General features: G+C 36.4%; 1 protein-coding gene across 7 annotated transcripts in view; it reads right to left on the bottom strand.

Moving 5' to 3' along the window:
* The window catches only part of TAFA5 (TAFA chemokine like family member 5), a 415,267-nt gene that overhangs the window by 252,020 nt on the left and 148,755 nt on the right, over positions 1-14,492 (bottom strand). Inside the window, exon 2 of one of the 7 annotated variants that reach the window (XM_063155447.1) lies at positions 6,111-6,131. The exons of the other annotated variants lie outside the window; for them this stretch is intronic. Coding sequence (XP_063011517.1) covers positions 6,111-6,131 — 21 coding nt within the window. The remainder of the gene's footprint in view (positions 1-6,110; positions 6,132-14,492) is intronic. 7 annotated transcript variants of the gene reach the window in all.

Below are 14,492 nucleotides of genomic sequence, written 5' to 3' on the forward strand. Positions count from 1 at the left end.
AATTGATGTGGCTGACTCTATACAAAACCACTTTTAAAAAAAGAGTAGCCCAGTAACAACTTCTGTCAGCCCTAGTAAAGGCCTACTAACTGTGCCCTGAGCTGAAAGCCTCCAGAAGGCAACAGCCTGGGCAAGGAAACACATGAAAATAAACCCAAACAGGTCCCAGAGGTGAAGAGGTGGGGATTCTCATCATGAACATCACAGCTTGCTCAGTAAAACCCTCATGACAGACCCTGTACTAACTGTGGGCTAGGAGAAGCCATAAATCATCAACTAGGAAACCCAAAGGGAGCCTTGAAGACTGAGCACAGGACTAGAGAAAAGACACTAGGGTGGCCTTTTTCAAGAACTATCTTTATAAAGACTCTATGCTGTTGTTAATGAGCACTCTTTTGTTCCTCACCTCTCCAAGCTCATTAGAACACTAAAATAAAACAAGAAAGGTTCTAGGTCCTTCAAGGGCTAAACACTCACCAAGTTTAACTTTGGAATTCCTGCAACACTGAAAGCCTGATATCACAAATATCAATTGCTTGATACTCCAGAGATTCATAGTTTAGTCATATAAGCATGTCAGGGAGGAAAGGGCTTTAAATAATGTAGTATTCCACACTTTCTCACATAGCTATGAATGACCATGAGAGGTGGTAGGCAATAGATAATTGGGTCCATGGTAACTACTGAATCCAAATGAGGGTATTTACATGTTTTAAGCCATCAGGCTGAATCTAGACTTTATCCATATATATGCCTCCCCTGTATAATATAAAGCACATGAGCCAGTTTGCAAGTGACAGGATAATGCTACTGAGTCTGGTGACTCTGGGTTGCAGAACTTCAGAATACTGCAAGGATATGCAACATCTGATGGACTTGAATTCATCCTTCAGCAAGATGCAGGTGGAAGTAAGTTTCAGTGTATAAACTCTACTAGGAAAATGATGGGAAACAAAGACAGTACTTGTGATCTTGTATTACCATACTGCACACTGAAAATTCCACTGAAGGTGTGGAGTCTCCTTTACCATATAAACTACAGGGAAGGAAAAAGCAATTTTACATTCTCTAGTGCAAATTATTTCCATGTTCACTTAACATTATTATTTTTTTTTGTCTTCCTTGAAGTGCTGAATATATTCTTTTGATTGCAAAACACTGTCTCCAACAGTGATTCAGAATATATAGAAAATCACTTATGAAGTCAAACAAGGTAAAGTGTACCTTTACACAAATCTTAAAAATAAAGCAGCTTGATACTACCATTCCATGAACACAAAAAACTACCCAAGTTCAGAGTTTTCCACAGATGGGATTCTGGCTTGAACTCTTCATTGATATTAAAATGAACATTAACCAACAGAAATTACTTCCCCGTAGTGAGCGGGGCTTTCCTGGCAGTCAGAGACTATTGTTGAAGGCCACAGTCACTGCCAGGGACAGCAGCTGTACTGTGCCAGAGCTGTGCTCAATTTCATCATTTTTTACTTCATTGTGTTGCTTGTTTTCACACTTCTAAAGGTGTCTTTCTATGCCAGTTACTTTCATAATAAAAGCCTGACTGTGATCAAAATGTTGAGGCAATTTCTTCATGAATTGCTCACAGTGGGCATAGCTTGACATCTGATGCATTTTAGAGGTTGCATCAGAACAAAGAGAAAACATTTTGGGACTTAGCTTCCCATTCAACTTCCTCTATGTGATAGTAGAAGATGAGTGTAGGAAATGTGGGCAAAAAAAGAAATAGATTCAGGAAAAGAGATACCTCTTTCACAAGAAATGCTGATTGGAAAGGGAAAGAGAAGTACTCACTTCAAAGAAAGTCACAAACTACAACTTTCAAAAGTAAAAAAACCTCAAAACTCCTTGGCTTTTTGCTTAAAACATATGAAGGTTTTTAGATATTGAGAGAAAGCAAGTATAATATTAAAAATCTGCTATTAACACCACAGAACTCAACACACCTTCCATCATACCAAGATGCCTATCCTCATGTGGATTAGAAATGTTAAGGAAAAATAGCAGGCTGAGGTTCACAGTGATGTACAGAAGAGAAAGCATCACCCAGCAGGTCATTATATGAAAGCATAGTCCAGAAACACCTGGGGAATATTTTCTAATAAAGCAAATACATATTTTAGTCCACGTTCACAAGCAATATAAAAGACAGACACCAGAATGTGTGCCAAATACTACGCAAACCCCTACGAGTTCTGTGATTTATCACATTAAAAACAACATATGCTTTCCACAGTAACAAGTAACTGACTTTACCTTACATTTGTAACATTTTTATTACACTTTGGTCCAATAATCCATCTGTGATCCTTCTAAAGCCTTGACTACTAGAGTATTCTACCACAATGCTTTAGAAATTTGCCTTTTAAAACTAACTTATAACTTAGGAAGATTACTCAAACTCTCATTTAGGAATAAAAAAATACACAAAACAAAAAATAAAGGGGGAGAAGCTAGTGAGTTTTCTGGCTATAATTTACTGAAATAAAAAATAAAAAAACAAAACCCAAACACAAACAAAAATGCCAAAACAAAACAAAAAACCAACCAAACAAAAAAAACACCCAAACAAAAAACCAAATCCCAAACACTAGAAATTAGGTAAAAAATTGTAAATCTTTATTTTCTTTCATTCAATATGTTCAATATGTGTATGCATATACTTATGTATAATATACCTGCACACACAAATGGGTAAGAGATTAGATAAAAAACTGAGCTACATCATACTGTAAAAACAGAAATAAATTTTTCTTAAAAGACTAACCATAAATTTACCCCTACACTTTCTTCCTTATGTTACCCAGTTGTGTTTCCATGGTTACTAAATTTTAAAAATCACTGAGTCTTACCAGAACATGAATAATGATAATATTCCTTTATCAATACATTTTATGAAAAGATCAACCAGGCTAGATTTCTAAGCTGTACAAAGTAATTGCCCTTTTTTCTAATAATTATTATTTAAATCCGGCATTAGGCACACATCTAAATAAAAGAAATGTAAAAAATGTCAAAGAAATATTGTAATTAAAAATTATTTTGAGCTTTAATTCCAAGTTTGAAGAATAAATTTCTCAATTTCTATTTAATGATGAGTATATTTATTAAAGATTTTTTTTTTGTTTCTAACACTGACATTCAAAAGGGAAAGAAAAGGGAGGGAGGGAAAAGTGGTTAATGTTTCATAAAAATGTGGCTTTGTAGGTTACAGAAAGTAGTCCAAGCAACTACTCTTGATTGAAAGTTGATATTAGAGACAAGTTATTATATTAATGCTTTCCTAAATAGATCACAAAAACAAATCTTTATTCAAGTTCTTAGCTGAAATCAGCGTTTTGTAGCATGTACACAGAAATCTGTCTGCAAATCTGGGTTGTCATGATACAGACATAGAGAGAATCCTCTTTTTCTGAGCCACCATTTTCAAAGTATAATTCATTTAAAAATTCCTTCCATGTTGAAGGGTAACAGGGATAAAGAAAAACAGAGGGGGTTCAGAATCATTGCTTTAAGTAGATAAAAGACCAGGGGTAAGTGACTCCTCCTTTTTATTTTTGTTTATCCCAAAGGTATCACCTGTATCCATGCATTTATTTACCCAATTTTTTGAAGGCAATAGAAAATATCTTTTAAATGTAGTGTTTGTGTAAGCCATCTACACTTTCCCTTATTTACAACTTCAGCAAGTGCCACAATTTTTGAAGTGAGTGGTTTAACAACTACAACAGCCAGTTCCCTCAGGACCCTGGGACACATCTCACTGGGTCCCATGGACTTACAAACCCTCAAGGTGGATTCAAATGTGATCTTCCTCTACAATGGGGGGGACTTCATCCCCCCAGCACCTGCCCTGAAGGTCAGGGTCTGGAGAGATGTGGAAAAATAGATTACCACAGAAAACTGAGCCAGACACACGCACATACGTACGCACACAAAACCTACTAGAAATGCTGTTAATTCCACCCTCTGCTGCAAAATAACACTATATATTACTCTATTAAAAGAAAAAAAATCAGAATTTTTATCTCTTCAGCTATATGAGACTTAGATACTTAATTTTGAAAAAAAAAATTATCGAGAATGTACACAAAATCTCAGTCCCAAGCATCCTAAATAATCTGATAAATAAAGGTTCAGTCTGATAATTCAATTACAGTATACTTTTATCACCTCCTTATCACCAGGTTCAATTTTCAGTACTTACTCTTATTCTAGTCCCCAAAACTTTTAATATATTTGTATAAAAATGCAACATAATCATATAGGCTCAAAAATCCCACTGAATGAAACATGTTAGAATTTTATCAAACTAAATTTTACTCAAGGGTCAAGCTTATGTCCTTCCATGTAGGACAAAAAATCAATTCTTAGAGAAAGCAGAAGTATCCTACTGGATCAAAAGTAAATTGATGCTTCAAGGACTGAGAAGGTTTTCTTGGCTGGTTGGGTTAGGTTTGGGTGTTTTCCCTAGTTCTGCCTATGTCTTGTCTGCATTTCAAAACCAAAACAAAAAGAAACAAAAAAAACACCCAAATCAACACAAAACAAAAAGCCCAACAAAAAAAAAACCTCAGAACTAAACCAACCAAAAAACAACCCCCCCCCCAAAAAAAAAAACCAAGAACAAAACAACACAACGAAAAAAAATCCCAAGCCAAACCCATAAAATAATTAGTTCTTCCTTAGTGATATCAGGGCTGAAAACTGTTAATGAATCAAGATGCTCAGTGACCAACAAACTGTTACATGACTGTGAGAGGCAAGAGAACTCAGCAGTTTCCACGGCAGCACTACTCTTTAGAGGGATGTATCTCCAGGGCCTTTCAGGAGGGCTTCTTTCAGCACTATCAGCTGGGAAAATGTAGAATGAAATTAAGACACTGCTATACTCTGGGAGGTTCATATGTAGCACAAGGCTCCCATCACTGTGGTGGTTTAACCAAGGGCCACTGTCACCTCCAGTGGCATAGGACAACGGCCTAGAACATGCATCAGGAACCAAGGACAGAGAAGGAAAGATGACAAATCACTTACCACTGCTATTGGACAGAACCAGTCCTGGTTCACTGAACAGTCGGTGCCCAGGCCTTGGGGGTCTGTGATGGAGGCTGGGATTGCCCTGGGCTGGACATGGTCAGTTCCCACATGACTCCATGCCACCCACCACAGGGCACGACTGAGCCCCTTGCCCACAGAGGCAGCACCTCTGGGAACTTGTATTTAAGAGCAAAACCACCACAAGTGAAGTAGGACCAGGAAAAAGTACGAGAAACAGCCCTGCAGACACCAGGGTCAGTGAAGAAGGAGAGGGAAGAGGCGCTTCAGGCACCAGAGCAGGGATTCCCATGCAGTGCCTGGAAAGGGATCCAGCAAAGCAAGATCAACACTCAACAGCCCAGGGAAAAGACCACAGTGGAACAGATATCCACACTGTAGCCCATGGAAGAGCCCCATGCCAGAGCAGGTCAATATCCATTAAGGAATGTGGCCCACAGAGAGCCCAGGTTGGAATAGGTTTATCCTCAAAGACTGTAAGCTGTGTGGAGGATCCATGCTGGAGCAAGGGAAAAATTTGAGGATGGAGCTTGAATTTAAGCATTCAGTTTCTAATTAAAAAAAAAAGTTTTGTTTTGGGTTTTTTGTTTTTTTTTTTTTTTTGGGTTTTTTTTGGTTTTTTTTTGGTTTTTTTTTTTTTTTTTTTTAAATTCTGTTGATTGTGACTTCAAACCTTTCAGGAAAAATACACTAGACAACCAAAAAACTACATAAAGGAAAATGTGCAACATCCAACTAACATATTGGACCAGCTGTCTTAAATCAGCTTTTTACCAGAAAGTAAATAAGTAAGGAATTGGAGGCTCTCATAAAATAAACTTGGTTCAAGGAGCTCATAGCACAGGAAAGGAAGAAAGCAAGAGCCATCAGCAAGTTCAACATAACAGGAAGCAAAAAAGAATTTTGTTTCCACACTTATGATGGACTAGACAAAGGAAAACACATTAATACTATCTAATGGAAGCTATAATAAGGTCAGCTAAAATTCCAACAGGGTATAAAAAGGAGTAAATTTTAAGAAACCAGTAGCTTACCACAAACTTCAAGAGGTCTCTCTAGGAAAACCACATCAAATAATTCATGTTTTAAAAAAAAAAAGAAAGAAAGAAAAAAAAAATTCAGTTCATATAATAAATACTCTTATGGGAAAGATAAGGCTAAAATCAAGAGTCTGGCCCTCAGGGCTTTTTCTCTTTCAAAGTGGTTTGAGATACTTAAGAAGGCATGAGGGCCATGATGTGCTCATGACAGATTCATTTTTCCATTAACTCATTTTTTGGTTTACTTTGCTTAAAATAATTTCTATTTTAAATCACTTAAAGGGAACTAATGAAACATTTTACTCCTAAAGAGTGTCTTTTAAGGGCAGTTATTTTTTACAGCATAGTTACTGAAATAGCAAGCCAGCATGACTATTAAACCAAGTAACTAAGTTTGCAAATTTCTGCACAGACTCATATTGAAATATCAGCGACACCATCCATGACTTCCAAGATCCCATTAAAGGTCTATCCTTCAAAAAGCTCTGCAAGCATCACTCTTCCACATCTGGACATCTGTTCTGGTCCTCTTCCCAGAAGTCTAAGATACCTCGAATTACCAATGTAAAGATTTTGATTATTCTGTTACGTCCAGAAAATGAGTTATCAATGACAAGACCACAAGTAAGCAAAATGTTCATCCTTTGCCAAAGCACATTGTTTGTTCTAAAGTTCAAATGGGGTGTGGGGGACATGGGCTTGGAGAAAGGAGAGGAGCATATATGAATTAGATGGGAAGAGTACTCACACATTTAAAATATATCTCAGTATAGTTCGATAATGAGAAGAAAATGACATATAACAAAAGATGAGAAAGCACTGACTTTACCATTGTTGATTTCAGAGTAGAGCATTTTAAAGGTTATTCGAGCCTAAGTATTATACAGCCTGATCTAAAAGAGATGAAACAATATCTCAGCAAGGACATTCTGTACAATTGCAGTCCTTGGTGCTTATCCTCCTTGGTCTATAACTCAGCTGGAGGCTAGCAGAAATAAACTATGTTTTGTAGAGAAATAGTAAATCAAAAATCCCTCATTTTAAAGGGTTTCTCCCTATGTTATTATTCTTCTGAATTACTGAAGCCACAATAAAACTCATTTTGTCATCTAATTGATTTCTATATTTTTTTGCATTATATATTCAGCCCAAATACTAAGGCTTGTCTAGCCATTTTTTTATCATATACTAGCCCTTTTTAACAGCTGAAATTTTAAATAAACTAAAATACATTCAGTTATAACTGATATTGACTAATCCTTTGATACACAGAAACTCCTTACTGACATCTGACTTGGGGTGATGGGTGTCCCTTCACACTTCACTAACCACTGTGATTATTCCAAGCAGCTCTTGATCTGCTCTCCAAGCAAACAGATGTAGGTGTGACTGCAGACTTAAAGTTTCTGTACTCTCACAGCTATTTGCTGTGCTTATTAACAAGAAATGTCAAGCTGCTCATCATGTGTTGACTGGTGAAATTTAGTTAAAAGAAATTATGTGTAAGAGAGCCAAGAATAGCCCTGTTTTCAGTCATGCTTAAAGATGCTGGTACTTCACCCTGAGATAATTTTATTCAAATATGACTGCTCCCATGTAGAGAAATCCCAATATTTCATGTTAAATACAACAGGTACACATATAACCCATTTAAAAGCAAAGCATGTCTGTAACAGTCTATTTAAACATCTGAGCTTGTACTTTGTTTACTGTAACAGGTGTGTTTTCAACTTGAACTGTTACCAGAAGACTGCAACTCCTAACTCAAGGAAACAAGATTGCTGACAAAATGGGTTTGCAATATAAGAATTTGCTTAGTTTACCCAAAATGAGAGCATTAGTGTTTACAAATATAAAATCTTATTATTTTCACTTCCTTCAACATCTGCTTGGGCCCCAAGAAAAATACAAAACTATGTGAAATATCTCTAATAGTAGCAGGTTTTCTCATTTACAGGCAATTTCTTCTCTCTGACTTTGAGACAGTGCAAAGTTCTAAGTAAAATATTCTAATTATTAGAATTATGCAGAGATAGCTTACATTTATGAAAATTAAATCATTTAGCAACTTGTATATGGTTAATGAAGCATAATAAATATTAAACTAATGACATTGTAAGTCCACAGAAGATAATATTCCAAAGCAATTCATAGCCATCATTTGCTATAAAGACAAGTCTAAATTTTCACAAGCATAGCCAACTCCCTGAGCAGATATGAGGGATTTATTATTATTGTTATAGCTAGTAGATGTTTTTCACAAATTTTTAATTTTGTTACACAGCAACATTTAGACACCCTATGAAGAGCTAGACATTTGAAAGGAAAACTGTAAGATTAATAAAATTTGATGATAAAATCAGATCAAAAGATCTGTTTAGAGAAGATGATGAACAAAACAACAATGTTTGCAGAAAGCATATTAGTCAGGTTTTAATTTTCCTTTCAGTCTTTTGGTGATGCTAAGGCATTTTCAACTGAAATTAATAACATGTTTTACCAAGGTTGGATATTATTTTATACACATCAGGAACCTGTCTACCTACAAATTAAGTATTTCAGTGTCAACTCAAAAACTAGAAGCTTTCCTTCCTATTTTCTCCCCTCCTCAAAGCCAGTAATAATCAAGCCTTGGACTATCAGCCAGAAGACACAGTGATGTTCCACCACTTCGGGGAGCAGATCCCTTGTCTTTGCTATCTGCCAAAGGACACAAAAATTCTGCCCCAAGCAGGAAACAAAACACCCACCCCAAATCCAAGACACTGTGTTCCTGTCAGTGCAGAAACCGGATCTTTGTTCCTTGTGAGCAAGCAGGAGTCACGTCCTCCGAGCATCCATGCCCTTGCTAGCAGCGAAGGGACAGCGCGCAGCCCTGGCAGCACCACAGCAGCCCTGGCTGCCTCTGCAGGGCCCAGCTCCAGCTCCAGCCCCAGCCCAGCAGCTGAGCAGAGCAGCCTCCAGCCTGGAAGGGACAGGTCTGCAGCGCCTGAAGAGCGGCAATTGGGGCCAGAGCCCTCGTGGCCCAGCGGAAACAGCCTCCAGGCGCGCTTGGAGTAATCAGATCAGGCAATTCCTTGTCAGTGAAATGTTAGTGCTCGTGGGGCAAAATTCATGACAGTCTCACAATTTTAATAAAGTTGGCACATGCTTAAAGTCCTGATCTGGGAAATGTCACTTGTCTTCCGACTCAGGTTATGAGACCAGTAATGTGGCTCATGTTATATACTAATGGTCCTCTGTGTGCTCTGCCTCCAATTAGTCACATAATAATAGAAAAATCAAGTAACCTTCTCTTTTGCCATAGATCATCACACAGCAGGAAAAATTGATATTTATGATGTATCCTTACATCAAAACGTTTTCAAAATGAATAAAGCTTAGAAAACCAAATGCAAAAACTTTTCAGTAAGAAGATGACTAAAGAAAAACTCAGAAATATGTCTTATTTATATATAAGGCATCTTTATATATAAAAATATAGGTATACAGACATAATATTTCATAAATTACTGTATATATATATTTAATAAATCTGTAGCTTATAATTATATGATTGATTGATTATATAGTTTATCATAATTATTATAATTTTGGGGTTTATATATATATATGTGATATTCAATGACTGTGTATCCGTTCCAAAAAAAAAAAAAAAATAGAAAAAGTACCTCCTTTCTGGAATTCTGACATCTTCTTAAAAGTTTGTGTTACATGGATATTTTACTTTTTTTAAGAATTATTTAATAACTTTTCCCAAATATTTTGTTGATTAGACAGGAAGAAATCTTGACAAGAATTATTGTGCCAAACCTCCCTTTGAATCACCCAGTGGCAGACCTAACATCATTCCTTTGGTAATTACATCCTCCAATCTAGAAAGGAACCTTACCATAACAACCAGTTATTAGAATAACAGGATGCATGCCAAATTAGTTTTGCCCAGGTCCTGAAAGATACATAAATAGATGTGCATATACACACTTATTCCCACAGACTGTATTATGTGTACTCCCTTCCAACACACAGAATTAGTTTGGACATCTCTCAATACTACAAAGAACTTTGCTTTAGATTATACTCACCGTTTTTCAAATCAGTCAGAAAAGCAGAAAGTAATGAAATTCCTTCATGTTCACTGAAATTTGTATACAAGCTCTAGAATCCCTCTGATCAGGGGGACCTTGGTCCAACAAATGCTTTCTATCGCTGCATTTGAGTACCAAGACTGTAGTGATGCCTGTGACTCAGGAGGAACCTCTGTGTCCAAGGGACAAACATTGCAGTCAGAATATAAACAATCCACAGAACTCAAGGTTGATTTTGACCAAAGTAATTGTGTCCTTGTATGTTTATCTCCTTCTCTTGTCTTGGGCAGGGGAACAAAATGGCTGAAACTGTTGATATAAGTAGACCTTGGAGAAATTATTTCCTCGACAGTAAAGCTTCTTTCATGCATGGTAATCTTTGGCTTTTAGGAGCAGATTGTGAATCTGCACAGACTGACAGATTTTCTGCAGCACCAAAAGTCTGTTGGATGCAGCAGATCTATGATGGGATGCAGCCAGGAAGTATTTTCTGTCCCAGGCTTAGAGAATACAAGGCCTACACAAGGAAATGCCTTTACTTGTCACAATCAGGAATAACATGCAGTCATAACACAACTAGGGAGCCAGCCAGAGTATGCTGTGCTCCAGCTACTTCCCTGGCATCTCCTTCACAGGAGTAGAGAATGATGACTAGCGCTGACCAACTCTACTGCCATTAGAGAAATTAAAAAAGGGAGCCGCCCTGCATGGCTCATCTTCTCTGATTGGGAGATGTTCCAGTGGGGAACTGCTAATCCTGGGATGAACTGACTGAAACAGCTTCCCTAAATGTCTTTCATTATATACTCTAGTGTTCTTTACCAGTACAGATATAAGCACCTCAGAGTGGAAAAAAGAAAAGAGTCATCTCATGTAGATATGCAGTGGCAACCTCCTGAGCTAAAAAATATGAATGCCACTCTCTGGCATCAGACATACAAAGTCAGGCTGGCTCTGCCAGAAAGGAGGAAAGGAAGTCAAATAGCCAAAAAAACTGTCCTGTTTCAAAATCATATCACCCTGAAAATGACTTTTTTGGTTCCTCTGGTCACCGGACAACATCAATAAAATAACTGTTTACCATTAATGCAAAAACTCTTGAAAGCCTAAGACTCTTCTTTCCTCTTGATCAAAACTCTTTTTATGCTCTGCCCCTTCCATGAGGATACTTATTCTTTTAGTAATGTTGCCAACAGTTACAAGATGTTCCATTCTTGGCTCTACAGCAAATCTATTCACTTATTAATCAAAAGGAACAGTCTCCTTAGCACTCTGCTTTTGAGATCTACTGATTCATGAACCAAAAAGATAAGGAGGGGAAGAAACTTCCAAGGAAGCTGTCAGAAGCCAGAAAGTAAGGGGTCACAAAAATGTTCAATAGGTTGCACTAATACTCTGAAAGTTTCCTGTTTGATGCATGTGGATATGGTTTCCTCCAACTGAATTCCCTTTGATCTCCAAAAGAAAAAAAAAAAAGCTCAGAATATTACTCCTTCTGATGCAGAAATGTCAGGAGGAGTAGGAGAGGGAAGAGGAGTAAAACTGACTCATCTTCAGAGACAGATTCAACAAACTCTAGATATATTATCCAGCAAGAAGACTCTAATCAAATATATGAATAATAGATTATGCCACATGGACAATATACAAGGAATCAGAAGTAGGCTGGATGTAAGCATCAAGGGAGGTAATACTATATATATAAAAAATACTACAGGTAATAGAGCTTTCTGTCTCCTATGGTCAGATCAGATGGCAGGATTACAGTACGTTTTCAGACAAGAAAGAAAAAAGGAATCTATTAAAAATTATTATTTACCTTCCTAAAGACAGGAGGGAAAGAAGTTATGGGTATAACATATAAAGTTTACTAGTCAAAAAAAAAAAAAAAAACAAACCTACAAAAAAATCCCAAACACCACAAACCAAAAAACAGGCAAAAAAACCCCCAAACCCTTTTCTGTTGTCATCTCATTGTGAAAGCTCCCATACCATCTCACTGATTTCTCATCTCCTCACAGCACAGCCAACCAACTCCAACTCTCCTCACCCAGCTAACCCACTCTTTTGTAGCACTCGTCTTCTTACTGGGCACAGCTGTGGCCTATTAAGGGCAGGCCTGTTCCTAATCTTTGGTGATTGGTACAGCTGCAACTCTTCAAGGATGAGATTACCTTCTGCACTGTCTTTATTTTCTTACATTTTATCCCTCCACACTCTTCTGCTCACCAACTACTTAGAATGAGAGAAAATATCAATCAAAAAAAAAGTCCAAGTAAATTTTAATGCCTACTGGCATACCACACCCCAAAAGGACTCTTTCCTGTAATAGTGCTATACAGAGAATCAGGATAATGATCCCATTTAATTAATTAAAAAAAAAAAAAAACTTTGAAGGTCCTAGAGATCCCTAATGACCAAACATTTGCTCAAGAACAGGGGCACAGCCTATTTGCAAACTGTGTGATGCCCAGAAGCTTCATATTCACTAGAGTGAACTAGTGTAACAGACACAGACACACAAAAGAACTGTGAAAACCCATGGGCCTCTCTGACCAGGGACACCTTGAAAAAATAACTTGCCTCTCTGAACCCAGGAGATGTTTGCCCATAAAGCGGCTGTAAAAGCAGCTACACCAGGTACAAGCATTATCCCCTACATGTCTGATTCCAATTCCTTTACAGCTGCCCTTATAAAAATAGAAAAACAGCAAGAAGAAAAAAAAAAAGAAAAGCAAATACTGTACACATATTCAAAAAGAAACAGAAAAAGAAAACAAAAATCACTTCATGAATAACAAATAGATGCTTCTTATAAAAAAAAAGCAGAAAAAAATGAGTTGGTCTTGTTTGTTTCAAACGTGTTTGAAATATGTGTATTGCACCTCACACACAAATATCTTTTTTTTTTTCTTTTAATCTTCACATAAAGTTTGTCTCCTAAAACTAAGCATGGTTTTCACTTTTTTCAAATAAAGTAGTTTAATTACTTCTGCTGGCACTAATTTATAGCCTGTAGATTCTTGCTAATTAAGAATCCTAATCACTGTTTCAATCTTCTCCATCATATCTCTATCACCTGGTGTGATTCATACCTGCTGATTCCCTTAGGCACTAAAGCCATACAAAGACATTTCCTAGGATAAAAGTAAACTTTTTAAGTATTTAAGAATTAAATCAAGGAGACTTATATACCAAAATTTTATCCTTACAATTTTTAAACAAAACATCACAAATCCTGTACTCTACAGAAAGTCAGTGCTCTAAAAAAGTTTGCAAATCAATTTCAAAAGATTTTTGACTTCTAAACCAATATGTTTTCAAGTGTTTTTCATTGATTTGCTAGTTCTTCATTGAAAATGAAAGATCAAGAATGGCAAAAATCATGACTATCAAGAACACCAATACCAAAACCCAAGAACCATTTTTTGCTCATAAAATTTAAACAAAGGAAAAAATTAGCAATGAGAAAACAAAATTAATTTCAGAACAATTTTTTTCTTTTTTTTTGCTATTAATTCATTCTGTTTATTAACTCCTCAAAATTTCCAAACTCATAAAGTCCTGTTCAGGAAAATGTAGGGATTTTTCAAATATTGCTATGACAAGACTTAGATCTGCAGTAGTTTACTGCATATTCATTTAAGCTTTACATGGGTACCACTGTACTCCTGGAATACAATGTGCTGTACTTAATTCTCTGTAGTTAAGTTCACAGTTTTTCACAAGCATAACTACTATGAAGAAAAACAAATCATCAATAACAAAAATACAGTATAGCCAATATAGATTTTAAAATAAAAATACAGGATATCCTAAAAGTGGACAACACCGCATTCTTTTGCTGAAATCCTTACAATGTTATTCCCAGGATTGTTTGTGGGGAGGATAGGTTGTGCAATATAGCATTTCCAGTTCTTCTATATATATTTTTTTATACTTTAAATAAATTATAATATACAGTCCTTACTATCCATAAGGAGTTTGAAACAAATGAAGGGATGGCTTAAAACAGGCAGGACAGGTTTAGATCGAATTGCTATTCTTACCAAGGAAAAGAATAGAAACTCCACAAGCACAAAGTATGCTGGAATAGGCCAAAATTAACAGAAAATCCTTTTTACATTTGCCAGTCTCAATTTGATAAAAACAAATTTTTTAAGGCTAGATATTTTCTATAAAACCACAGCAATGAAACTCTAAAATGAAAACCTGTAACTTTTAATAAAGAGAGTAAATCTAAATTGGATAAATGGAAGTAAGGCTTAGTTTGCTTAATTACAGCTAA

Source organism: Melospiza melodia, chromosome 4 (assembly GCF_035770615.1).
Source record: "Melospiza melodia melodia isolate bMelMel2 chromosome 4, bMelMel2.pri, whole genome shotgun sequence".
Lineage (NCBI taxonomy): Eukaryota > Metazoa > Chordata > Aves > Passeriformes > Passerellidae > Melospiza > Melospiza melodia.